Genomic DNA, 25,452 nt, shown 5'->3' on the forward strand with positions numbered 1-25,452 from the left:
AAAAATTAGCCAGGCGTAGTGGCGGGCGCCTGTAATCCCAGCTACTCGGGAGGCTGAGGCAGGAGAATGGCCTGAAACCTGGGAGGTGGAGCTTGCAGTGAGCTGAGACTGCGCCACTGCACTCCAGCCTGGGCGACAGTGTGAGACTCCGTCTCCAAAAAAAAAAAAAAAAAAAAAAAATGGGGTGGAAGAGTATGTCATATTTTATTTTATTTTATTTTGAGACAGAGTCTCACTCTGTCACCCAGACTGAAGTGCAGTGGCACAATCATAGCTCACTGAAACCTCCACCTCCTGGGTTCAAGGAATTCTCCTGTCTCAGCCACCCTAGTAGCTGGGATTACAGGCGTGTGCCACCATACTTTTTGTATTTTTGGTAGAGACAAGGTTTTGCTATGTTGGCCAGGCTGGTCTCAAACTCCTGGCCTCAAGTGATCCGCCCAACCCAGCCTCCCAAAGTGCTAGGATTACAGGCATGAGTCACCACACTCAGCAATGTCATATTGTTATTGTCACATATGTATAAAAATATGTCTTGATGAAAAAAACAAGAAATTAGTAGCAGTTATTACCTACTGGGAGCAATGGAAATTAGGCAGGAGGAGGATAATGGTGGACGGAAGACGTCATAGTATACTGTTTTACACTTTTTCATATCCTAATGTAAATTAATTACATATATAAAACTTAAATAATCTTGTAAACAGTGACAGGCTGAGTGTGGTGGCTCGCACTTACAATCCCAGCACTTTGGGAGGCTGAGGTGGGAGGATTGCTTGGAGCCAGGAATTTGAGACCAGCCTGGACAACAGGGCTAGATCTAGTCTCTAAGTAAAAAAAAAAAAAAAAACACAAAACCTTTTTTTTTTTTTTTTTTTGAGATGGAGTCTTGCTTGCACTGTAGCCCAGTCTGGAGCCCAGTGGCGCAATCTCGGCTCACTGCAATCTCCATCTCCGGGTTCAAGTGATTCTCCTGCCTTAGCCTCCTGAGTAGCTGGGACTACAGGTGCACGCCACCAAGCTCAGCTAATATTTTTCTATTTTTTAATTGAGATAGGGTTTCGTCATGTTGATCAGCCTGGTTTTGAACTCCTGACCTCAAGTGATCCTCCCCCCTCAGCCTCACAAAGTGCTACGATTACAGATGTGAGCCACTGCACCCGCCCAAAAAAAAAAATTTAAGTGACAGATTAGGCAATTAGGTATGTATTTTCAATCTTCAAATATAAATATACATAGGAATTACATATATGAACATTTATATGCTGGAAAATACATATGTAGAGAGAGTTTTTTTTTTTATAATGTAATGACTTCTGTTTTTGGCATCAAGGTACACAAATTAATGTGAAGGGCCTCCCATTTATGATAAAAACTTGGAAATGCTAGTTAGGAGTAATGAACATCCTTTTAGAATAACTGGGAAAGCAATAAAGTAAATTCCTTGATTCCCCTCAACCCCACCATACACACACACACACAAAGAGAGAAAGAAGAAGAAGAAGCAGAAAGAAAGAAAAAGTCGGAAAGCTAAGCATCAATGGAAGCTGGGGATGACCTGGGGCAGGTTTGTGCCAGTCTTGGTGACCAAGGTGTTTGAAGCTTTGGGGCCTGGTAAGGAGAAACAAGTATACATGTATCATGCATAAAGATAAGATTCCTGAAGAACTGTACTCTAAACGAAAGAACAGATTAGAACAAATGCACTTAGCATCACATGGAAATGACAGGGAAGTACATCTGTTTTGAAATGGGCTTTAGGTCTGAGAAACATTGGCCGAGAGATTTCACAAACATAGGCCTGTTTTCATGAGGGTTTGAAGTTTAAATTTACTGACATGTGGTCCCAGAAACCCCAAACTGATTTAAGTTTAATTAAAAATGGACATGGACTGGTAATACTCTCTGGGAAGCCTCATTCCCAATCCCTGATAGTCCCACAGATAAAGCCCCTCTTAAAATTACTTCACAATAATTACAAAACACATGAGGAAATAATCCACCATAAGCAAACTCCTACCACTCTCACAGAAAATTTCAGAACAGAATTAACAGAAATTATCAAATAAGTATATTTAAAATGATTTATAAGAAACACTAGAAAAGAATAATGTAGTATCAAAAAGGGCAGATTTGAATAATTAGAACTTCAGAAATGACAAATATAGTCAATGAAATTAAAACTCAATGTTATTTGAGTAGCAGACTAGACACAGCTAAAGAGAAAAACAGTGAAACAGAACATAGATCTGAGGAAATTACCCACAAGGTAAGCATAAAGAGAGAAGGAGGCAGAAAATATTTCCCTAAGTTTTTACCATTTGAAGTACTGACAAGTGTGGAAGTTGAGAGAAGAGACATCAGCTCATGATGACTTCCCAAACTTCTACCCAAATTTGTGTGCAATAGCCAAGAGCTAGGTTAGACCAGATATTAAGAAGACTGCTGGGTAAATGATACTGACAAAGCTACAACTCTTTGGACCACAAATAAGCCATTGTGACATTATTTTACTAGAAGCATGTATCTGAATATCATCTTTTAAACATAAAAAACTTTTAAAAAAAGGCATAACTTTGTGAGTTTAGTTTTAATTTCTACCCACTATATTATTTTATATTTTATTATATTTCTACCCACTATATTATTTTAAACAAGTCATTTAACTACAGTTAACTGATCAAGGTTTGCTACTTTGAAAAGCAAAGTATGTCATGACCTAAATGAACTAAAATATAACAGTTTTAACATCAGCATGAAATAAAAAAAAATAATTTTTTTAAAACAATGAAAATAAGAGCAGGAAAATCTAAGTCAATGCAGACTTAGACTCTAGTCTAGAGACTCCCCAAAGACCTATTCCTTTACCATCTCGAATAATTTACCACCTCAAATAACATTCAGAATGAACATCTATCTACACAGGTGGATGTACAAAGAGATCACGTGACCATCTAATTTATCTATAATTTATGAGATAAAAAGCTCTATTTCTCCCGAATTACAAACCAATTGTTCAAGCAACATTTTAAAAGTAATCCTTATCTTCTCCAAGGATATATGAGCCACTTGCTGTATATTAAATCCTACATTACAGCATTCATTCCAGAAAACCTATACTATTTCACTGATCTATTTTAATTCTTCTTATACAGTTTTACTTCTTTTCTTTGATTTTCTTATGCATTTTTAATTGCTGTAACTTTATTACATGTTTTGCTATGGTTTTCTTTCCTTTTTTCTGACTTCATCTTTAAGTAAGCTTAGACATCTTGTCAAGTTTTTAAAAATATCCTATTTGAATTTAAAATGTTTATTCTGATCATAGAATAATAGAGTCTTAGACAGTAAGAAAGAAAAAAATAAAACCTACCTTTAAAATCATTCAAAATATTCTGATAGAAATTATTTAAAACATTAAATAACTTACATTTGAACTTTCATCTCTCATTTGCAAAAACCGAAAAGAAAGATGCAAGTACACATTTATCAAGGAATTCTCATACCTTGCACTGTTCTACTTTATTTCCAGCTTCATCCATCTCTTCCTTTAGAGTATCTATTTTTGATGGAAGCCCCTGAAAGTTGGTTCCTGAGGATTTGTGAGCTTGGTTCCACCTGCAAAACAATGGGGTTGCCAGCATTTGAGAACCAGCTGTGTATACACAACAGCTGGAGGTAGGACCTAGTGGAGATAGATCCTTCCTCAAAACTGATTCTACCTGGAAGGGATATCACTGCCCAGGATGCCAACTTCTCTTGAGCTTATCCTCTAAGAACAGAAGCAGGCAAAAGGAGACGTTAGCTTCCCACCATGACAGGACTCTCATAGTGCCAGGAGTAGTGACCTGCTTTGAGCATAACCAACCACATCTCGTCTCACACAAACTCCACTACTGGAGAAAAATCCATGGAATCCCTTTCTTTTGGTGGCCAATCATGGAATCCTTGCCACTGGAGGAGAGCAAGGTGGTCTCCTTGCTTTCTTGCTTTGAGCCGAAATGTTCCCTGTGCCACTGGGAATCAGCTCCTGCTTCTGAGAACTTCTTGTGGCTCTTTCTACTACCATACTACCATCTGTGACCTGTGATTACTTTCAGCAACTAAAAGCCGGAACTTCAATAGTGTAGCTCTCAGGCTGGGTGCAGTGGCTCACGCCTGTAATCCCAACACTTTGGGAGGCTAAGGTGGGAGGATCACTTGAGCTGGATCAGTTTGAGACCAGACTGGACAACACAGCAAGACTCCATGTCTACAAACAACAATAACAATAATAATGTAGGCATTAATCAATAGCAATAAAAGCACTAAAAAGAAAAAAAAAAGAAACTATAGTAATAATAGGGGATAAGTGGGAAATAATCACAGGAAACAATTTCTGATTTTCAAATGTGCTTTGATCTTCTGTTTGAAAATGGGTATGTCTGGTGTTGTGGAAAGCTCTATCACTTTAAATGTAAACACAGATGTTATAAAATGCAGCATGAAAACCCATGTTAGTTACTTACTAAACTTTCGAGACTGCTGCAGTGCCCCAAAATGCTATGTTCTGCCCATTTCGTGTTCCTGACGTGACTCCTCCACCGAAAGGCTTCGGCAAGTCCACCAAAGCAAAACTGGAGATGCTATGTTGTGAAAGCGGCACAGACTTCAGAGTCTGACATGTCCAAGTTTGGAGCTCAGCTTTATCTCAACTAGTTATGTGACCTAGTTAGTGACTTAGCCTCTATGCATCTCAGTTGCCTCATCTACAAAACTCACACTGTCTGCCTTGCGGAATTGTCATGAGGAGGAAAGGCGAGAAAAATGCGTATGCGCGCATATGATGTCTGGCATATAATGGATTTCTACTTAATTATTACCACTTTTTGTCCAGGGAAAAGCAAGAGGAATGAGTAAAAGTAGAAATATTCAATTGTTTCAGCTTCTCCAACACCTACTGTGATTAAGTGAATAAGACCGTGAATGCAAGATCAAGAATCAGTATTAAAATCACCTATGGGATACACGCACTCGAGGTGCAACATTCCTGTCAGATAAACATCTATAATACTGCTCAACCAACTCTAGTGAGGGAGCATTTGCTGCCTTGTTTAATTAATCATTAGAACATTCTTCTTGAGCAAAAATGTATCGCAGGGTGACCTGCACTCCCAGCTACACAGGATTCCAATTACACATACAGGCCAGGCATGGTGACTCACACCTGTAATCCCAACACTGCGGGAGGTCAAGGAGAGAGGTTTACTTACGGCCAGGAGTTTGAGACCAGCCTGGGCAACATACCGAGACCTTGTCTCTACTAAAAATAAAAAGCTGGGGCTGGGTGCAGTGGCTCACGCCTGTAATCCCAGCACTTTGGGAGGCCAAAGCAGACAGATCACCTGAGATCAGGAGTTTGAGACCAGCCTGGTCAACATGGTGAAACCCTGTCTCTACTAAAAATACAAAAATTAGCCAGGTATGGTGGCGCATGCCTGTAATCCCAGCTACTAAGGAGCTGAGGCAGGAGAATCGCTTGAACCCGGCATCTTGGTTGCAGTGAGCCAAGATTGTGCCACTGCACTCCAGCCTGGGTGACAGAAAGAGACTCTATCTTTAAAAAAAAAAAAAAACCGTAGCTGGGTGTGGTAGTATGCAGCTACTCGAGAGGCTGAGGCAGGAGGATCCCCTGAGCCCAGGAGTTTAAGGCTGCAGTGAGCTATAATCACACCACTGCACTCCAGCCCAGGTGACAGAGAACATCACATGTACACACGACCAGGAGACAGTGGACTTTGCTGTCAGAATCCTAACACTGCAATTTATGCTCTTAAAGGCACACAGATAATATATGCAGGTCCCTCCCTTATCTGCAAAACAAGTCTCCTCTCAAAAGTAGGGAATGTTATACTAACCTCTACCCTGTTCCCTCCAAGTCACATGGAAAGGCCTATGCATTTAGAGTCTAGTACAAAGTCTGGTGCACACTGAGCACCCAATTGATAGCAGTTGAAAACACAGATGAACAAATGAACATGGCTTGGTGGGAGAATCAAATGGGCCGACATACGATGAAAGTAGCTTGATCCCTGGCATGTGGCGAGTGTCAGGTAATTGCATACTTGATAATTGCACTAGCAGAGTCTTCACCACATGTGAATTCCTAAATATACCTTTTCTCATCTCAACGTTTCTTAAATCACAACTCATCTTCACAACTGACTTGTACATTTAATAAACTGGTGTTTATTTTCTCCAAATCACCTGATATTAAATCAGTGATGCATCTAATATTCAACCACTTCTTAGAAACAAGGAAATGCAGCCCTTTTATTAGAGCCATAAATCTGTAATAGAAGCATCAGACACAGAAGAACTCAATAAATGACAGCTCTATCACCACACATCTGTCAAACAGAAATAATCATATCTGCTTCACAGGACTGCAATGAGGATGAAAAGAGCTGACAAAGCTGGGGTCAGCCAAGCCACCTGCTTTTGTAAATAAAGTTTTATTGGAACACAGCCATGCCCATTCATGTATGCATTGCTCATAGCTGCCTTTATGCTACAACAGCAGAGTTAAGCAGTTACAACAGGGAGCAACTGCAGCACCAGAAAGATTTACTATCCAGCCCCTTACACAAGAGGTTTGTCAAACCTTGTGATAAAGCAGGAAACAGGACTGAGGCTGGTGGTGCCTGTTTCCCTATTCCCAACTGTCACATGCCTGAGAAGAAAGTCGTGTAAGTCAGTGACAGAAACTCCACGGAAGGCCAGGTACCAAGGCTCATGGCTGTAATCCCAGCACTTTGGGAGGCCAAGGTGGGAGGATCACTTGAGGCCAGAAGTTCAAGACCAGCCTGGGCAACACAGCTAGACACCATCTCCACAAAAAATTTTAAAAAGTAGCTGGGTGCTGTGGCATGTGCCTGTAGTCCCAGCTACTTGGGATGTTGCGGCAGGAGGATCACTTGAACCTGGGAGTTAGAGGCAGCAGTAAGCTAGGATCGCACCAGTCTGGTGCAACACAGCAAGACCTTGTCTCAAAAAAAAAAAAAAAAAAAAACAAGGAAAGAAAAAAGCCAAAAAACTCCATCAAGGACAGAGCAGAGGGAGCAGTCCTGCCCTGAATCATGACAGACTCCTTCGCTGACATCAGTCCCCACATCAACAGCGCTGATTTGGCTACATTGGTTTACATGAGTTCCTGCCATGTGAGTGCCTTCTTTCTTGGTACTGAAGGTATTACAAGTACACAGGGTTTGTGACACAGCGGGACCCTCATGAGCCGTTAGGGCCACAGATGTGTTTATTCCTACACTCTTAAGAGTTGGGCTCTCAGAACTGCCACCGTTCCCTCTGCCGTTAAATATACTCACTTCATTTTCTTTAGATTATTTCCTTTCACTGCTGGCTCACTAAGAACAGGATGTTCTAACGACAACCCCACTGCCACGCTTGGGAGAACGAGGCCTATAGGGAGTGCTGGCAGGCTGGCACCCAGTCTGGGGATCAAATGCACACATTGGTGACCACTTCTATTGTGTCTACTTTCAGTGGTCTTCCTTTCCCCGGTGCTGGGAATGGGACACAATGCTGCATTGCTGGCTCAAGCCATCTGTTACCTGGCTCTGACGGAATCCCAGTCTAACACCAATTTTGCAAGCTGTTTCCTCTGTTTCTGGATGTTGGGAATCTCCACCTAAAAAGAAGAACATACCAAATGGGATGCACTTCGGGGCTTTTAGGTCAACCATTTTAAAGGACAGTATTTACAAACGTTTTTTCTCTAAGGCAAAGGATTTTGTACCTTCGATTGACTCCCCTTATTTCCAAAAAGAAGTGTATGTTAAAGCCAGCAACTACTGTTAAAATTTTAACATTCACTGTCCAGCCCACACCACTCTTGGCTCTTCCGTGCTGCACGGTGAAGCACCCACCTCGGCTATGCCGTACAGAGGGTCCACGATCTCCTTCTCAACAAAGACTTCATGCTGGGAGAGCTCCAGAGCCAGCTGATTCTCAGCATCTCCACACGTCTCCAGCATCTTCCTTTAAAAACAAGACACCCCAACGAAGAGCATGTGCTCATGAAATCAGGCACTGGATTATCGTGTGGATGCAGCGCTGCTTGCCATGTGACAGGAACGCATTAGGGTGCTACCTAACACAGCCTTTAAAATATTATAAATTTAGGGTGTTGCCTAAAACATGAGTCCACAGATACGTGCTTTAAAATAAAAATGACTGTCTCAGGCATGCACTTTGTGTGTGGGGGTGGCAGAGGGATGTGTGAACAGTGAGATAACAAATTACTCAAGAATTAGATTCTCAAGTCAGGTGAAAACCAAGTGTTCACAAAATACTCTGAAAATCTTTTAAATTAGACATTAAGGTCATTACAAGTTATCTTATGTCTCTGAGGCCAGCCTTGGCCAGGCTCCCTTTCTGCTATGCAGATGAGATAGCCGGCTAACACTTAAGGGCCCTGTTACATGAATATCACGTTTCCTTTTAGTGTTCTTGCGAACATGCAGCTGATATCATATAAAGTACATGTGCAGTGATATAACTCCGCAGTCTCTATCCCCCCTCCCTCTCCTTTCCTTCCCGCCTTCCCCTGCAAGCTCTCTGCGGGATCCTTTTGACACCACAAATGTATGTGGCACTGGTGTGGGGTGGCCATGGTGTCGTAGTCAGGAACATGCTCTCTGGTGCCAAGCTACCCAAGTCTGAATACAGGCTTTGCTCTTCTCCCGCTGTGTAGTCTCAGGCAATTTTCCTGCCCTCTCTGTCAGTAACCTCATCTGTAAAACGGGAGTGATGTTGTGTGTTAACATGGTTCTAGGTGCTGATATGACCTACCTCCTAGGTTGTTTTGAGGATTAAATGGGCTATTACTTGGAAAACACTTATAACCACGCTAGCACACAGTATCACTCTGGTGTGATGAGGATGGCCATAGAATGAGGAAGCACCAACAGGAAAAACTTCCAGGCTCGAGGGAAGGAGGATGCTGGCCAGGTGGGCACAGGCCATGCTCCTCCCAGGGCCCCCAAACATGGCAGCAGACAGGAGAAAGAAATGGTGAAGAGTGGGAGGAAACTATTCTCCAAAGGACAGCGAGAGAACTGCAGATGCTGAGAAATGGACTGAAAAGCCTGAAGGTCTCATCCCGCTGGGAAGCAGGGCCTACTTCACAGCCAGAGAGAGCAGACAGGGCTAGAGGATACCAGCCTCACGGCAGGAGCAGACAGAAGGAAGGGTATACCTTCCCTCCTACAATAAAAACTGCTTTGTTCTTACCTGTATTTTAAAATTATTTAAAGAATACATGCCAATTGTAAAAAAAAAATTCAATAATTCAGAAAATACACTCTTTTTAGATAACTACCATGGATGTTTTGGTGACCGCGTGTAAAGGATGTGACTCTAAAAACTGAAAGGGTCTGGTCAGAGTTTCTAAATCTGAGCTACCTGGAACACAGAAGGGACCAGGTTCTTTCTGTCCAAGATTAGGAGAATAGGCATTGATCCTATCAGTTGCTTTTTTGTTAATGGCCCTTTCTGCCATCCAACTCCAGCCTGACACCTACTAAAAGAAAGATTCTCCAGCAACCCGGCGGCCTTGACCCCACTTTCTCCCAAGGAGTCTGAGCTAGTCTCCTAGCAGATGAGCCATGCCATCAATGCTCACAGTCCCTCTCACAGGTCCTACATACACCACCTGGCTCAGCCACTTCCACCAACCCACATGGCGCTTGGCACTCTGAAGGCAGCAACTCTTACCCCAGGAGAGAGTCTTCCAGCTGCATTGATGCTTCTTGCATATTCTGAGCGAGAGCTGTCAGAGGCAGTTTTTTCTGGAAGACAGAAGACAGTGTGTGTTTTTTCTCATTATTATTTGATACCCATTCTCAATGATCTTTTTCAGAACATCATTCATTAATTTCTCCTTCCAGGCAAATTACACAGGTGGGAGACAGCCTGTCCGGGTTCAGGTTCTGGTCTCATAGGTATCAGTTGTATGATGATCTCTCTGTTTCGGTTTGGGGCTATCTGTTGACTAAAGAAAATATATCAAGTACCTAACACGTTGTAAGTATTCAGTAAACATTAGCTGTTATTATTATTGCTGTTGCTGTTCTTCTGCTTATTATTATTTTTGTTTGCTTTTATGAGACAGGGTCTCAGTCTGTCGCCCAGGCTGCAATGCGGTGGCATGATCCTCCACCTTCCAGGTTCAAGCAACTCTCCTGTCTTAGCCACCGAAGTAGGTGGGATTACAGGCCTGCGTCACCATGCCCAGCTAATTTTTGTATTTTTGGTAGAGATGGGGTATCCTGACCAGGCTGATCTCGAACTCCTGAGCTCAAGCAATCTGCGTGCCTCAGCCTCCCAAAGTGTTGGGATTACAGGCGTGAACCACCACACCCAGCCTGTTTCTATTATTATTAATGAATCAAAGCACACTATGTTCAAGGCACTAGGGACATGAGAGAGAAATAGACCTTGCTCTCTAAATGGTTATCCTGATACGTAAATGCAATAAAGTGCTCAATTTCAAAAGCTTTTGCTACGACACTCATTCTTAAACTCGCTTTTGTTTTTTTTTTGTTTTTTGTTTTTTTTGAGGCAGAGTTTTGCTCTGTCACCCAGAACAGAGCGTAGTGGGGCAATCTCGGCTCATTGCAACCTCTGCCTCCCAGGTTCAAGTGATTCTCGTGCCTAAGCGTCAAGCGTGCACCACCACACCCAGCTAATTTTTGTACTTTTAGTAGAAACAGGATTTTGCCATGTTGGCCAGGCTGGTCTCAAACTCTTCACCTCAAGTGATCTGCCCTCCTCGACCTCCCAAAGTGCTGGGATTGCAGGCATGAGCCACTGTACCCAGTCTAAACTGGCTCTTAATTTGGCTATCATTCTAAAATGTAGCTTTACTTAAATACTAAAAACTTCTAGCTAAATATCCAAACAGTTTTTGAATACAAAGCCACTCATTTTCCTACGAGAGATTTGTTTTTCAGCTGGCAATGACCACAGAATCACCTGATCTAATGTTCTAATCGTACAGTCAAGGAACCCGAAGCCGAAGGAGGTTAAGTGGTCTGGCCAGGCACCCCAGAGAGAGGCAGGAGTCAGACCTGAGTGCTGATGGCCCCGGCCTCTGTTCAGTGTCTTCTCTATGGGCCAACGGCTTATCTCAGAAGAGGCCTGGCAAGTACAAGCGGGCTGGTTATAACGTCATAATCTGCTAACAAGAAATGCTTTCAATTCTGCAGCAACCCCAGTAATTTCACCTGCCCAGTAGAAAGGACATTCATGTTAAAAACACAGGGTCCACCCCTGGCATGTCACCTGACTCTTCTGCCTCCAAAGGGCTCCATCTGATACAATTGCATATGTACTGGCTTGTACTGGACAGACTATCTCTGCAAGGCTATCCAACAAGCTACTAAGAGCAGTGGCTCTGGAGGAGGGAACTGGGTGCCTGGGGAAATGGGCTGGGCGGTACCTCACTGTAAGTTCTTTTGTATATTCTGAATTTTGACCATATAAATGTAGAACCTATTCAAAACAGCAAACTGAAATTTAAAAATAAACAAAGGCATTTACCCATTTCCCCTCTCCCCAAATTATTGATTTTTTTCATTTTAATTTTTTATAGAGACAAGGTCTCACTATGTTGCTCAGGCTGGTCTCAAACTCCCGGTCTCAAGCAATCCTCCCACCTTGGCTTCCCACAAAATTACTTTCAAGTAAATAAATAACGGGCTCCATCTGTGCTACAAGGAGACTATTCCCAGCTGCCCCATTTCTGGACAATGAAGATATGAGAATAATAGGGGATAACTCCTACCTTCTGGTTATGCTGCCTTTCTAAAGGAGGTTAAATGCCTACTAAAGATCAGTGCAATAATTAAGACAAATATACCGTGCAACTCTGGAACTTTAGGAGTCTGTGGAAAAAAAATAATAGCGAAGTCTATTTTGACAAGCATCACTCAAGATGGCAGCTGTAAATAGTTTTGTGGTTTCCCTAACCTGACCCCAAAGCCACAACAATCTTGTTTCCTATGTACATAAACAAGGAAACGCTGCTTAACATATGGGCTCATTAATCAAGTATCAACACGGAACTCCTCCACAGGGAGGGCTTTGTGCTTCCTAGAGGTGAACAGCTATCATCAGGGATGAATTAATTAATTATTGATTAATTAATTATTGAGAGAGGGTCTGGCACTGTTGCCCAGGCTGGAGGCCAGTGATGCGATCTCAGCTCACTGCAACCTCCACTTCTGGGGCTCAAGCCATCCTCCCACCTCAGCCTCCGGAGTAGCTGGGACTACAGGCATGTGCCATCATGCATGGCTAATTTTTTATTTTTTAGAGAGATGGGGTTGTGCCATGTTGCATAGGCTGGTATTGAACTCCTGAGCTCAAGCAATCCGCCTGCCTTGGCCTCCCAAAGTGCTAGGATTACAGGAGTACAGCACCATGCCAGGCCAGGGATGAATTTTAAAAGCTCTAAAGACTTAATTTGTAAAACGCATGCCAATCGCACAAAAAGAAATAATTCTCTAATCTAATAATCTATCTTATCTGACCCATGAGAGTTGTACCATGTCAATGGTGGCTGGACTGAGAAGGTCACCTGCCCCATGTCTCTTTCCTTCCATTCTTGCCTCTTCCCATGCAGGGGGCATGTGATGAGGCCTTTGGGAGGCTCCTCCTATGTTTTCTGAAGCCCTGGAGACTGCTGCAATTTTCTCCATATCAGTCTTCTCTCACCATTGTTGTGGTAACTCCTCTTCCCAAGTGCAAAGTGTAGGCATCCTCAAAACCCTGTCTTTGGTACTTTTGTTTGACGTTGGAAAAGGAAACCTAAAGCATTAGGTTTCAGAAATGAGGACCAAGCACTTTTGCTGCAGGTGCCTGGAATATTCCCACCACCTGCCACTAATTTCCCTCCTTTATAGGGCAGACACCACCTCCTCCAGGAAGCCTCACCTGACTACCTCCCTCTTCCTTTGGTACCCATTCTGGGCCCCCCATAATACCCTGTACATGTTTTATTGAGTATCTTGTTTTATAATGATCCATTTGTATGTATATCCCCCACAAGACCATGAAAACTTACATTTCATTTATTTTATATCTCCAGCACTTGTACACAGTAGGTGTTTGATAAATATTTGTTTCTACTGAATATATGTGACACTTGGACTGTGTCTCAAGGAAGACAACAGGAACTAGATAGAACTGTGAGGGACAGTGACATATTTGGGGACTGGTGTTATGTGGCTGACACAGAGTGTGAATGGGAGGAAGTAGGAGACAGTGAAGCTGATAAGGAGAAATAGAATCAGCTGAGAAAGGGCTTAAGCCATGTAAAGAGCGTGGACTTTATTCCAGGCAATGGGAACCAGCTAGTGTCCCTCAGAAGAGGCACTTGAAGCATTAAGATACTTCCTGTGTGGAACTATTTCACCAGGCATTACAAAACGTTTAGCATCTTGGCCAGGCGCAGAAGCTCATGCCTGTAATCCCAGCACTTTGGGAAGCCGAGGAGGGAGGATCACTCGAGGTCAGGAGTTGGAAACTGGCCTGGTCAACATGGTAAAATCCTGTCTGTACTAAAAATACAAAAATTAGCCAGGCTTGGTGGCGTGCACCTGTAGTCCCAGCTACTCAGAAGGCTGAGGCAGGAGAATCATTTAAACCGGGTGGTGGAGGTTGCAGTGAGCCGGAATCACGCCACTGCACTCCAGCCTGGGCGACAGAGCAAGATTCTGCCTCAAAAACAAACAAACAAACAAAAAAAACGTTTAGCATCTTGGTTCACCCTCCAAATGTCAGTGGTGTCTGCCAGTCCCTATGATGACCGAAACTGTCTCTATACATTTCCATATGCCCCTAGAGGTATAATTCTGGTTCCTGTTAAGAACCACTAAGCCAAGATTCTTTTTTTTTAGGCAGGAGGATGATAAGATTGATTTGTATTTCAGGAAATTGACTCTGGTGACTGGGCTGAAGACAGACTGGAAAGGAAATTACAGACAGGAAATGTAGCTCAGGAGGTGACTACAACAGTCCAGGTGAGAGGGAGTCAGGTCTTACATTAAGGCCAAGGTGGTAGAGATGGAGTGGAGGTAAGCAATTTAAAATATTCACAGAGAGAAATCAAAGGACTTGCTAATCAGGCAGTTATGGGGTTTGGAGGATAAAATAAAAGGGAAGCCCAGCACAGTAGCTCATGCCTGTAATCCCAACACTTTAGGAGGCCAAGGCGGGAGAATTGTTTGAGCCTAGGAATTCAAGACCAGCCTGGGCAACAGATGAGACCTCATCTCTACTATGGAAAACAAAACAAAACAAAAAAAAACATTAGACAGGCTTCGTGGCGCGAGCCTGTAGTCCCAGCTACTTAAAGGTTGAGGGATGAGGATGGTTTGAGCCCAGGAGATTGATGTTGCAATGGGCCAGGATCATGCCACTACACTCCAGCATGGACAGAGTGAGACCGTGTCTTGAAAAAAATAAAAATAAAAAAATAAAAAATAACAGGGAATATAAGAAAGCCCCCCAGTTTCCAGCCTGCATAAAATGGTGGATGGAATTCAGAGAGTCAACACAGAAGGAAGAACTGATCATGCATGCTAGAATAGACATCTAAGAGAGTAAGTTTTTTGCTTGGTTGAAAATGGCTTAGAAGTCACTGGCATAAACACATTAGTTAGAAGCCGTAAGAACAGAGGAGGTGACCCAGAGAATATGACTTGGAGAATAAGGAAGAGAAGCAGAGAACCTAAGGAAACAATGTGAAAAGGGTAAGCAGAGCAGAAGAAGGCAAGAGAAGGACACGGAGCTGCAGGAAGCAGAACCAGTAGGCTGGGTCTGGTTCTGAGGGACGGGGCTTTGCGGCAAGTGTGGAAGCACAGGTGTATGCAAACTTCCATTCCTGTGACAGACATGATTGCAGAATCCTCACTGTTGTGCAAGAGTGGAATAACCCTGCTGCCACGGTGCCCCATAAAAGTCTGTAGGAAACATAAAAGGGTAACACAGATCATCTGCATACTATTAATAGTTCTCACTTTTGAGACACCTGGTGACAATATAGCAAATCATAGCTTCCCTGTGTGTCACTGAAACTGTCACTTCAATGTTGCCTGGGCTCTAAGGTTTACTGCATGCTCATAAGCTGGGAACTTGTAAAAGCAAGGATAGAACTCCCTCATGAACAAAGGTTGCTGTGCTCCACTGGCTCTACCTAGGAACTGAATGCTCTGAACAAGTGGACCCTGGAACAGACACTGGAGGGCTCTCCTAGAGGCCATCCCTCTTCCTCTCTATACTAGTATCCCGATTCTTCTCAGGGATCTACACTGGTCTTGATAAAGTCTATGAGCTAGAGGTAAGACCATAGCCCATGCTCTAGGCCTGGGCCCAACTACCTTAAACCAATCGGCACATCCCATCTCCTCACCCCCTATCCATGGTAACTAGGGTGGAACAGAACAGTCAAAAATGGGGAATGTAACTCCATACAAATCAATGCAATGGAAAGCACTTTCAATCTGCCAAGAGTTTGGAAAAAGCAGCTTTCTCACTCCATCAAGAAAAACTACTGGGGCCAGGTATGGGTGGCTCACGCCTGTAATTCCAGCGCTTTGGAAGGCCGAGGTCGGAGGACTGCTTGAGGCCAGTAGTTCTACATCAGCCTGGGTAACAAAGCGAGATCCCAATCTCTACGAAAACGTTCAAAAAATTAGCCAGGCATGGTGGTGTGTACTGTGGTCTCAGCTGCTTGGGAGACTGAAGCGGGAGGGTCTCTTGAGCCCAAGAGTTTGAGGCTGCAGTGAGCTATGACTGTACTACCGCACTACAGCCTGGGTCATGGAGTGAGACCCCATCAGGAAAGAAAAGAGAAGAGAAGGGAAGGGAAAGCGGAAAGGGGAAAGGGGAAGGGAAGCAAAAAGAAAAGAAAAAAGAAAGAAAGAAAGAAAGAAAAAGAGGCGGGAGGGGAGAGGAGGAGAACTACTGGGCGAGAGGCTCTCCCACTGGCCACACTCAAGGAACAAGTAGCCATAGCAGCTGCCAATAGCCAGCTTGCCACCATGAGGGTGCCTGTCTAGGGACAAAGCAGACACTGAGGGCAGAGGAGAGAGGAGGAAGGAAACTGGGTTTTTCATTATATTACTGAATGTTACATGAAGCCTGACCTCAAGTCCATCCCAACATCTGGACTTTTCAGTTAGCAAACCAATACATTACTCCTACTTCAACGTCAATTTAAGACAGGCTTTCCGCTTTCTGTCAGCAGAAGATGCATAACCAACACAGCCACTCTCTTATCAATGACACATGATCGTGGAGCCTTCAAAAGCACCTGGAGAAGATTCCGTGTAAGGAGTGCTTCCAGCCCAGCGATGTCTTAAACACAAAAGAATGCTATGGTCATGCAGTCGTCATGAGCATGCTTGGTGATAGAAGTCACCAAGGGCAATCCACTGATGCCACTTAGGACAACCAACCAATCCCGGGGTTGAAAAGCCTCAGAGAGACGCAGGAACTGTGGGTCTGAGTCACATCTGATACTCACATGTCTCCTCTCGGCATCGGTGCCATGCTGGCCCTGGAAACATGCCACCAAGCGCTTATGGGAATGGTGGCATACTGACCGCACCGTGTCCAGGCGTCGCTCAATCTGACAAGGCAGAGACAAAAGAGAACAAATTCATCCTCTTCCTTTTGTGGTGTCTGCATGCTGGTAGGAAAAGCACGGCTGAATCTATGTGCAGGGTAAAGGGATGATCTTGGCTGCAACTTGCTGTCGCACTGAGTGGTGCCAGTCAGCTTACACACTACAGCACCAGAAAAGCACCAGGTCGGACCAGGCAGAGATGCGAATGAATGATCCAGGCCCAGACCCACTGCCAAGTGGAAAAAACCACGGGGATGCCAAAGAGCTCTCTCCAGCTCATGGCAGCAAAGCCTTCCACACAATGTACATCAGACAGGAGCAGCAAAATAAATGTTCCACAATTTAACTGCAAGATCTGTGTTTTCAAAATTTTTCCTTATTGGGTTTGGGTGGGTGTGTGTGTGTGTGTGTGTGTGTGTGTGTGTGTGTGTGTTTTAAATAAACCTCTAAAGCAGAATGGGCAGTCAGCTTAGGGAACCCACACATCATAAGCAGCTTCCCAAAATACTATTGCTAGAATATGGCTGTTTATGGCAAAGAGAGCTGCTTTTACAGGAAGGAATGCCAAAATGTGTATTCTGATGACTCATGAAGAATGAGAGCAGGCCCTTTGGGATGCTTTCTATTTTAAAGATAAATCAACAAATTCAAAACAGAATACATTTTGACCCCAAACCATTTTACGCACTGAGATGGCTTATGCCTCTTTCTCAAAAGAGCAGCGCTTCTTCAGATCCAAGCCCACAGCCCAAGACTCAGGGCTGGCGGGCAAGGACTTAGGAGCAGATTCCACATTACCTTCCCCAAATCTTGCAACGACCAGATTTTCAAACATTAGAAAACTAATGCACATTCATTTGCCACCAGAGAAAAGCAAAAAATGAACAAAGTAATTCCTTAATTTAATTTCGATTCCAATTTCCACTAGAATGTAAACTCCACGAGGCCAGAAGCCTCGATCTGTTTTGTTCACTGATTTCTCCCAGTGCCTTATCTTTCACAGAAACAGAAGGTGCTCATTTAATATCTGTTGAGAAGACCCATGTCTATTGAGTCCCTGTGCAAGGTATTCAAGGAACAACAGCAAATAAATGCTGGTTCCGCCCCGCTGGGACGCACAGCCCCCTGGGGAAATGCCACACAACTGCTCTAACAGAGATGGGAAAAAAGAGGCAGGAGAACACAGGGCAAATCAAGGGATGTTTCACGTCAGAAACAGTCTCTGTGGCTTGCACTGGCGGTAATAACAACAACAGATCACTAATACCTAGCACTTACCACATACCAGGCTCCGTTCCCAGCGCTGTTCCTGCTTAACTCATTAAACCCTCCTAACAACCTGTGAGGTGGATACAGCCTTTCCCTCAGTTTAGAGAAGTGGAAACTGAGGCACAGGAAAGTTCAGTAAATCCCTGAAGCCACAAAGCTAACCAGGGGCAGACCTGAGACTCGAACCCAGGTAGCTGGGTTTCAGATCCCCTTTTCATCATCATGCAACAAAACTGATTTTCTTTCCTGCTCAAAATCACACTAATTAATTTTATTTTGCTTTTGGTTAAAAAAAAAAAAAAAAGCCCCCAAGCCTCAATTCTCACATAGGATTTTTTTTTTCCATTCTTTAAACAGATCATTTAAAGGAGACTGTATTTTGTTACCTGTAATAGATCTTCACTGAGGACTTCTGTTTTCTCAGCTCTGTGGGAAAAATTAAAAGTTCAGAGTTAGAAATCCAAAAGTGAAAGGCAACTCCTAAAATTCCATAATTATTAGCCTGGAGTTTAAAGCAAAACAGGCAGAAATGAATTTAGAAGGGTTGGCGGGGCATTTTACCAATTTTTACATCAGACAGCAATTTAAGCAAAACCAAAGAAAAATAACTAAACAAACTTTGTGCGGAACAGCAGCCCAAAATAAGAACAAATGATCCTGAGTAGTGCTTCCCCAACTTGAGCAGGTACAGAATCACCAAGGGCAGGAGGCGCTGACATAAAATGCCATTTCCCAGGTCCCTCTGGAGATTCTATTTTAATTCAATAGAGCCTGCATCTTTAACAGCCAATCCTTGCTCAGAAGTCCATTGCAGGAGGTCTCTAGACAAGGCTTTGAGAAAACACTGTTCTACAGAAGCTTAAACTTCAGTTCACAACCAGAAATGTTACGCAAAGATACAAGTCTAGACCATCACACACAATAACAATTAGTTCCTCCTTCAAATTCCCTCTCCATCCTTACTTTTAAAAGAAACAAAGTATTTCCACAACTTTCTCTGTTATGCTTTGAACTACTACTAATTTCATCGACCATTCCATTAAACCAACACGGTGGCCAGCAATCAGAAGAGGCATTCCAAGCTGGTGGAGTCTCAATTGTCAGACCACAATAATTTTTATTTTTATGTTATTATTTTTTTTTTTTGAGATAGTCTCACTCTGTTGCCCAGACTGGACTGCAGTGGTGTGATTTCGGCTCACTGCAACCTCCACCTCCCAGATTCAAGCGATTCTCGTGCCTCAGCCTCCCAAGTAGCTGGAGTTATAGGCGCATAACAGTTTGCCCAGCTAATTTTTGTATTTTTAGAAGAGACGGGGTTTCGCCTTGTTGGCCAGGCTGGTCCCGAACTCCTGACCTCAAGTAATCCACCCGCCTTGGCTTCTCAAAGTGCTGGGATTACATGTGTCAACCACGGCGCCTGGCATGAAGGAAATTTTTAAAAGAGAAAGAAAAAGTACGTTTCAGTTCTGAGCAGTGAAGGGAGTCAGGGGAAGGCTGTCAATGTACCGGAAATTCAGAATGGGGGTTGCATGATCTTGGCCAGGAACCAATGCAAGAGAAGGAAAAGCTCTTGAGCCAGAAAGTAAATGAGACCCCTACAATGACCTTGAAACGCTGCTAAGCTCAGAGTAGTGCCAATTGTGGGCTAGGGAACGTAGTGCGCTGCTCCTCCAGTCTACACTTAGGGCAATGGCACGTTAGTCAGAACAGGGCATTGCCATGGGGGATTCTAACACTTGTCATCATGGCACTGTCCCAGTTAACCTGGAGATGCCTATAGGGTGGCTGGCTCACTCACCAGTTTCTGCAGGAAACTGGAATTCTGACCTGACTCAAATATCTCTCAGGACCATAGGATCAGGGCCTGGAGACAAAGTCAAGGCCCCAGCTTCCAGACGCAGTCAATTCTCAACTCTATGAAAAGGTTCCGCCAGCAGCAGACCAACATATGCCACCCTAGACCTTGCTTGGCATGCACAGTGCCAGACATTGCTGAAGAGCCAAACACGGGTAGTCATACCAGCTAGGGAAGGGAAGCAGGGCCCCAGCTGACCATGAGGTCAAAGAACCAGACTCAAAAAGAAACCTGACAGCCTAGCAAGAACACACCTGGCATGAGATCGTTAGAGCTTCACCACAGGACGCCCCCATTCCTCTTGCCAATGCCTCATCCCTCCTTTAGCAAAATGCCACCAGGGATTGGGTAACTTTTGCCTTTCTTCCCTAGCCAAAACCCCCAAATCTGGACAGGGCCCTGTACATCTCTGACAGAATCCACCTCAACTCTAAAATGACTTCCTTCTGTAAGTACGAGTATACACGGAAAAGTCTCAAGGCCTACTAAAATTTTCACAAGTTCAAAAAAAGAGATCCAACCTGAGAATCAGAATAAATGTGTCCTTTTTCAGAGCAAATTATTTTTTAAAAAATAACAGAAGAAGAGAAGAACTTGCTCTACAATCCCAACGTGGGTTATAAGCAGATGTGGGAGAGTTAGTAATAGCTCAGGGGTATGCTAGAGCCAGCTCAAAACAACCAACCATGTGCATCTTTTCCCAACTCCTTGCTCAGTAACCTCACACTGGTACTTGAAATTAAAAACATAAACAACCACAAACAATTCAAATAGGAGTTTGGCAGTTATTAAACTGTTATGAACACAGCGCTGCAACAGCCACAAAGAAAATAAAGCAAACATAAAAACGAGGCAAGTATTAACTTCAGGAAAAACAAAAAGTCCACTAGAAACAGAAAGATAGTCATAGTACTAGGAGGCTCAGCTGCAAATAGCTGATTGGACATAATATAAACATCAAATAGTAATATAATGAAAAATTATAACCATATTGGAAGGATGGGGGAGCAGACGCAGAGGGAAAGGGCCGTAAACCCTCATTTATCAGAACAGAAAGTCAACAGACAATACCTAATTTGATAACCCAAAGGACCATTTACACGTATTACTTATAATTATGAATATGAATAAGTGTCACAATGAACTGTTAATAATTCAAAGCAGTTGCTTCTGGAGCTGGGAAATCTCAGAGAGTAGGGAGTGAACCCACTATATTTTGTGATAAGCCTTTTACTATATTATTTGACTTTTCAAACTACATGAATACACAGTTTTGAGGTTTTTTAAAAATAGTATGTTACTTACATTTTCAAGTAGCATGTTTGATATGGCCAGGGGTGAAGTGTGCCTAACTTAAAGAATTGGTCCAATGTCAAGCTCTCCAAATGCACAACTGAAAACATACCTCAGAGTATCCAAAACGTAAAGAATATCAGGATATTTCCAGCCATTTTTCTCAAATTAACTGGACCCTCTGCTTTAGAGGTACTTTACGTGAAAAGGTCTGGAGGCTGAAAACTATATTGGATATATTATATGAAAATGTTAATGTACTGTTTACAAAGAAATTTCCCCTATGCTTCCTGTGTTTGTGGAGGCTATATATACTACACTAATAAAATCAATTTTAGATCTGCAGGCTTAGTTGTTTTTTTTTTTTTTTAAATCAATTTTAGAGGCTGGGGGCGGGGTGGCTCACACCTATAATCCTAGCACCTTGGAAGGTCGAGGTGGGTGGATCACTTGAGGTCAGAAGTTCAAGACCAGCCTGGTCAACATGGCAAAACCTCATCTCTACTAAAAATACAAAAATTAGCCAGATGTGGTGCCATACACTTGTAGTCCCAGCTACCTGGGAGGCTGAGGCATGAGAATTGCTTGAACTTGGGAGGCGGAGGTTGCAGTGAGCTGAGATTATGCCACTGCACTCCAGACTGGGCAACAGAGCGAGACTCCATCTCAAAAAAGAAAAAAAAATTGTAGGAAAAAAATCCAAAACCCAACTAGAGTTCCCTGAGATTATTAAAAGTGACCTATAATTGGGAAGAATTACTTTTAAGTGACGAATCATGACTATGGAGTATAATACACAAACTGGAATGGATCCCTTACACAAAGATTCTTTTGCTGGCCTGTGGGCTGTCCATCTTAATTTTCAGGACTTGGCACTGTCTCCATCTCTTCCAATAATGTGGTCCAAATGGCCTGATCCCCCTCATCACTGTGACTGGTCCAAGCCTCGGTGCTTCCTATTCTGAACTGTTTTGCAGTGTTCACCTTTACCAGAGATATGAAAAGTCCAGCAATTATTCCACTATTGGCCAAGGTTCCCATTCAATAGGCATGTACATAAGCCACAGAAACGTGCTGGTTTTTACTGAGAAATGTTATCTTTGGTTGAGTTTTTGTAATTCATTAAAGCAAGGCAGGGGGCAAGAGACTGAATTCATCAAGACACCTATAAACAAACAAACAAACAAAAAAAACAGTAGACAAAGTGATCCAATCATAAAAATAATACTTGATAAATCTATCTATCTATCTATCTATCTATCTATCTATCTATCTATCTATCTATCTATAATTTTTTTTTTTTGAGACAGTGTCTCGTTCTGTCACCCAGGCTGGAGTGCAGTGGCACAATCGCAGGTCACTGCAATCTCTGTTTCCTAGGCTCTAGTGATTCTCCCACCTCAGCCCACCAGGTAGCTGGGACTACAGGCATGTGCCACCACGCTCAGCTAATTTTTGTGTAGAGACAGGATTTCACCATGTTGGCCAGGCTGGTCTCAAATTCCTGAGCTTAAGCGATCTGACTGCCTCGGTCTCCCAGAGTACTGGGATTACAAGCATGAGCCACCGCGCCCAGCCAGATTTTTGTTTTTGTTTTTTTTTGAGACAACATTTTGCTCTTCCTCCCATGCTGAGTGCAGCGGCCTGATCACAGCTCACAGCAGCCTCGAACCCCTGGGCTCAAGCTATCCTCCCACCTCAGCCTTCCTAGCAGCTGGGACGAGAGATGCGCACCATCATGCCCAGGTAATTTTTTAAATATTTTTTAATAGAGATAGATTCTCACTGCATTGCCCAGGCTGGTCTCAAACTCCTGAGCTCAAGCCATCCTCCCGCCTCCACCTCCCAAAGTGCTAGGCGTGAGCCACTGCGCCCAATCGAGATTGTTTTGAATCAGACATTTTGCTCCATGTTCCTAAACTTTTTGTATATGGGTTTTTTTCTGCTTTGTCAGAGCCTTCTTTGTGTCCAGTGTTCTGGGCTTGAAAACACCCTTGAATGTTTCCTGTCTGCAACTGGAAAAACAATACGAATCAGGAAGGAACTTCCCACTCGCCATTTTACTCTGGGGTTTGTTTTTTCCGATGAAGCTATTCTGCAATTTCACTAGTCGCTCAAACAAGGCTTATACCAGGCAGGATTTTTAATTTGCTTTTTGGTAAAGCACAGATTTTCTCCTTGTAATTCTCAAAGCAACGGTGCTGCCCAGGCCTTGGTAGGGTCACTTTCCCTTGACCTGGTATGGTAATGTCCAACCCTGCAGTGTGGCTAATAGGATGTTTCACTGAGCTCACTTGCCAGGCAAGGAGAAAACAGAAGTGTTTTCAATCTGGAATAGTTCACTGTACCAAAAAGACAGAAAATGCTCAGACCAGGTAAGAGTCAAAGGAAAATTTCTAATTGGTCTGATATTTTCCATCTCTAATCATGGATTTCTGGTAGTTTCCTTCATAAAACATGTACTATGGGAGCCAGGAACTCCCACACCATGGACACGAATGCTCAAGTCCACACGGTCAATGCAGACTGTGGTCTTCCAAGCAAAGATCACTACTGTCCTCCTCCCTGCTAGACAGCAGGTTCCATGAGGGCAGAGAGAGAGCTCTGAAGTCATCACTCCTCCCCAGCGCCAAGCTCAGCACCTGCCTGCCACTTAAGAAATACACACTGAATGAATGAATGGACGTCTATCACATCTTTGGGAAAAAGGACATTCACAATGTCAAACAAAATCTAATAAAATTAGGTCGAAAAGCAGCCATAGGTGTATAGAACTGCCTTCCACAGTAAAATTCATAATGACTAAAATTGAAATGTGATATTACCTTTCAAGGTTAATCTTTTATAAAATGGAAAAAAAAAAGTTGAAAACTAAAAAAAAAAAAAGTCTACAGGGGTGGGGGGAGGCGAAATCCACAGTTTTAAAAATTTTATGTTAAAAGAGGCGGGAAAGCCATTCCTCCAATCCCATATCCCAGAGGGAACTACTGTTACGAATTTGTTATATATCCTTCCCAATTTCTTTCCAGATTTAAACTAGTGCTTCTCAACTTGAGGCAACTGTGTCCCCAGAGGACACTTGGCAATGTCTAGAGACATTTGTGGTTGTCATGATGGGTATCTGTAGGGTAGAGGCCAGGATGCTACTAACTATCCTAAATGCAACACCCCCCCACACACTAAATAATATAAAGAATTATGAACAAGGAAGGATACAGCCCTGGATTTGTTTCCTATTGTTGCTATAACAAATCACCACAAACTTAGTGGCTTGAACAACACAAGTGTATTATATCACACTTCTCAAGTCAGAACTTCCAACCAGGTCTCCCTGGGCTACAATCAAGGTGGCAGCAGGGCTGAATGCCTTCCTGGACACGCGATGGGAGTATCTGCTTCCTCGCCCTTTCCAGCTTCTTGAGTGGGCTGCATTCCTTGTCCTCCTCCTGCACCGTCAAAGCCGGTACGGTTCACTCTGGGCCTCTCTGCCACAGTCCCATCTTCCTCTGACTCTGCAACCTCCCTCTTCCACTGCTAAGGACCTCTGTGATTACACTGGACCCACCTGGCTAGTCCAGGCTAACCTCCCTTTCCGCTGATTAGAAATTTTAATTCTACCTCCAAACTTAGTCCCCCTTTGCCATGTAATCTAAGACATTCAAAGATTCTGGAGATTGGGACCTGGACATGTTTGGGGAGGGCAGAGCATTATTCTGCCTACTTCAGGTCCAAGTGCCAACAGTGCCAAGGCTGAGAAGTGATTTCAAAGGACATATATACACACACACACATACATGCACACACATACACACACATGCACACAGGTAGGCAGAGAGACATGAGGGGCATTTTTACATGTCAGAACACACATGTACAACTCTACCACCTCCTTTTTTATGCCTGTACAGTAACCTATTCTGTGGATATACCATGTTCTACTTAACTGCACAAAGGCAAGGCAGCACCACCAAACCCTCCAGCCTCATATTCAATCTAATTGAACTGTGGACTGAAGACAGCTCAAGACCATCAAACCTCCACATCACAAATGGTTCCTCCAAGGCTGTAGGGATCTACTTGAGCCTTCATAATAGCCAACAACAGTAGCAGCTACATTTGCTGGGTGCTTTCTATGCCCAGACACTAGGCTGGCACCTATATCTATTCTAATTCTCACATCAACCTTATTGGGTAGGAACCACTATTTCCCCCATTTTACATATGAGGAAAGTGAGGCCTTGAAAGGTAACTTGCCCAGGACCCCAGTACTAATAAGTGGGACTGTGGGATTCAAACCCAGAGGGACTGACTAGCAAGCCCTACACTTAGTTTATCTAAA

The 25,452-nt window shown here is 43.4% G+C and overlaps 1 protein-coding gene across 1 annotated transcript in view; it reads right to left on the minus strand.

The window, feature by feature from the left end:
* ARHGAP17 (Rho GTPase activating protein 17) overlaps window positions 1-25,452 on the minus strand; it is a 99,325-nt gene that overhangs the window by 42,849 nt on the left and 31,024 nt on the right. The window contains 6 exon segments of the mRNA XM_017887123.1: window positions 3,507-3,618; window positions 7,611-7,687; window positions 7,926-8,037; window positions 9,775-9,848; window positions 16,592-16,696; window positions 18,349-18,388. Coding sequence (XP_017742612.1) covers window positions 3,507-3,618; window positions 7,611-7,687; window positions 7,926-8,037; window positions 9,775-9,848; window positions 16,592-16,696; window positions 18,349-18,388 — 520 coding nt within the window.

Source organism: Rhinopithecus bieti, unplaced genomic scaffold (assembly GCF_001698545.2).
Source record: "Rhinopithecus bieti isolate Rb0 unplaced genomic scaffold, ASM169854v2 scaffold_13348, whole genome shotgun sequence".
Taxonomy (NCBI): Eukaryota; Metazoa; Chordata; class Mammalia; order Primates; family Cercopithecidae; genus Rhinopithecus; species Rhinopithecus bieti.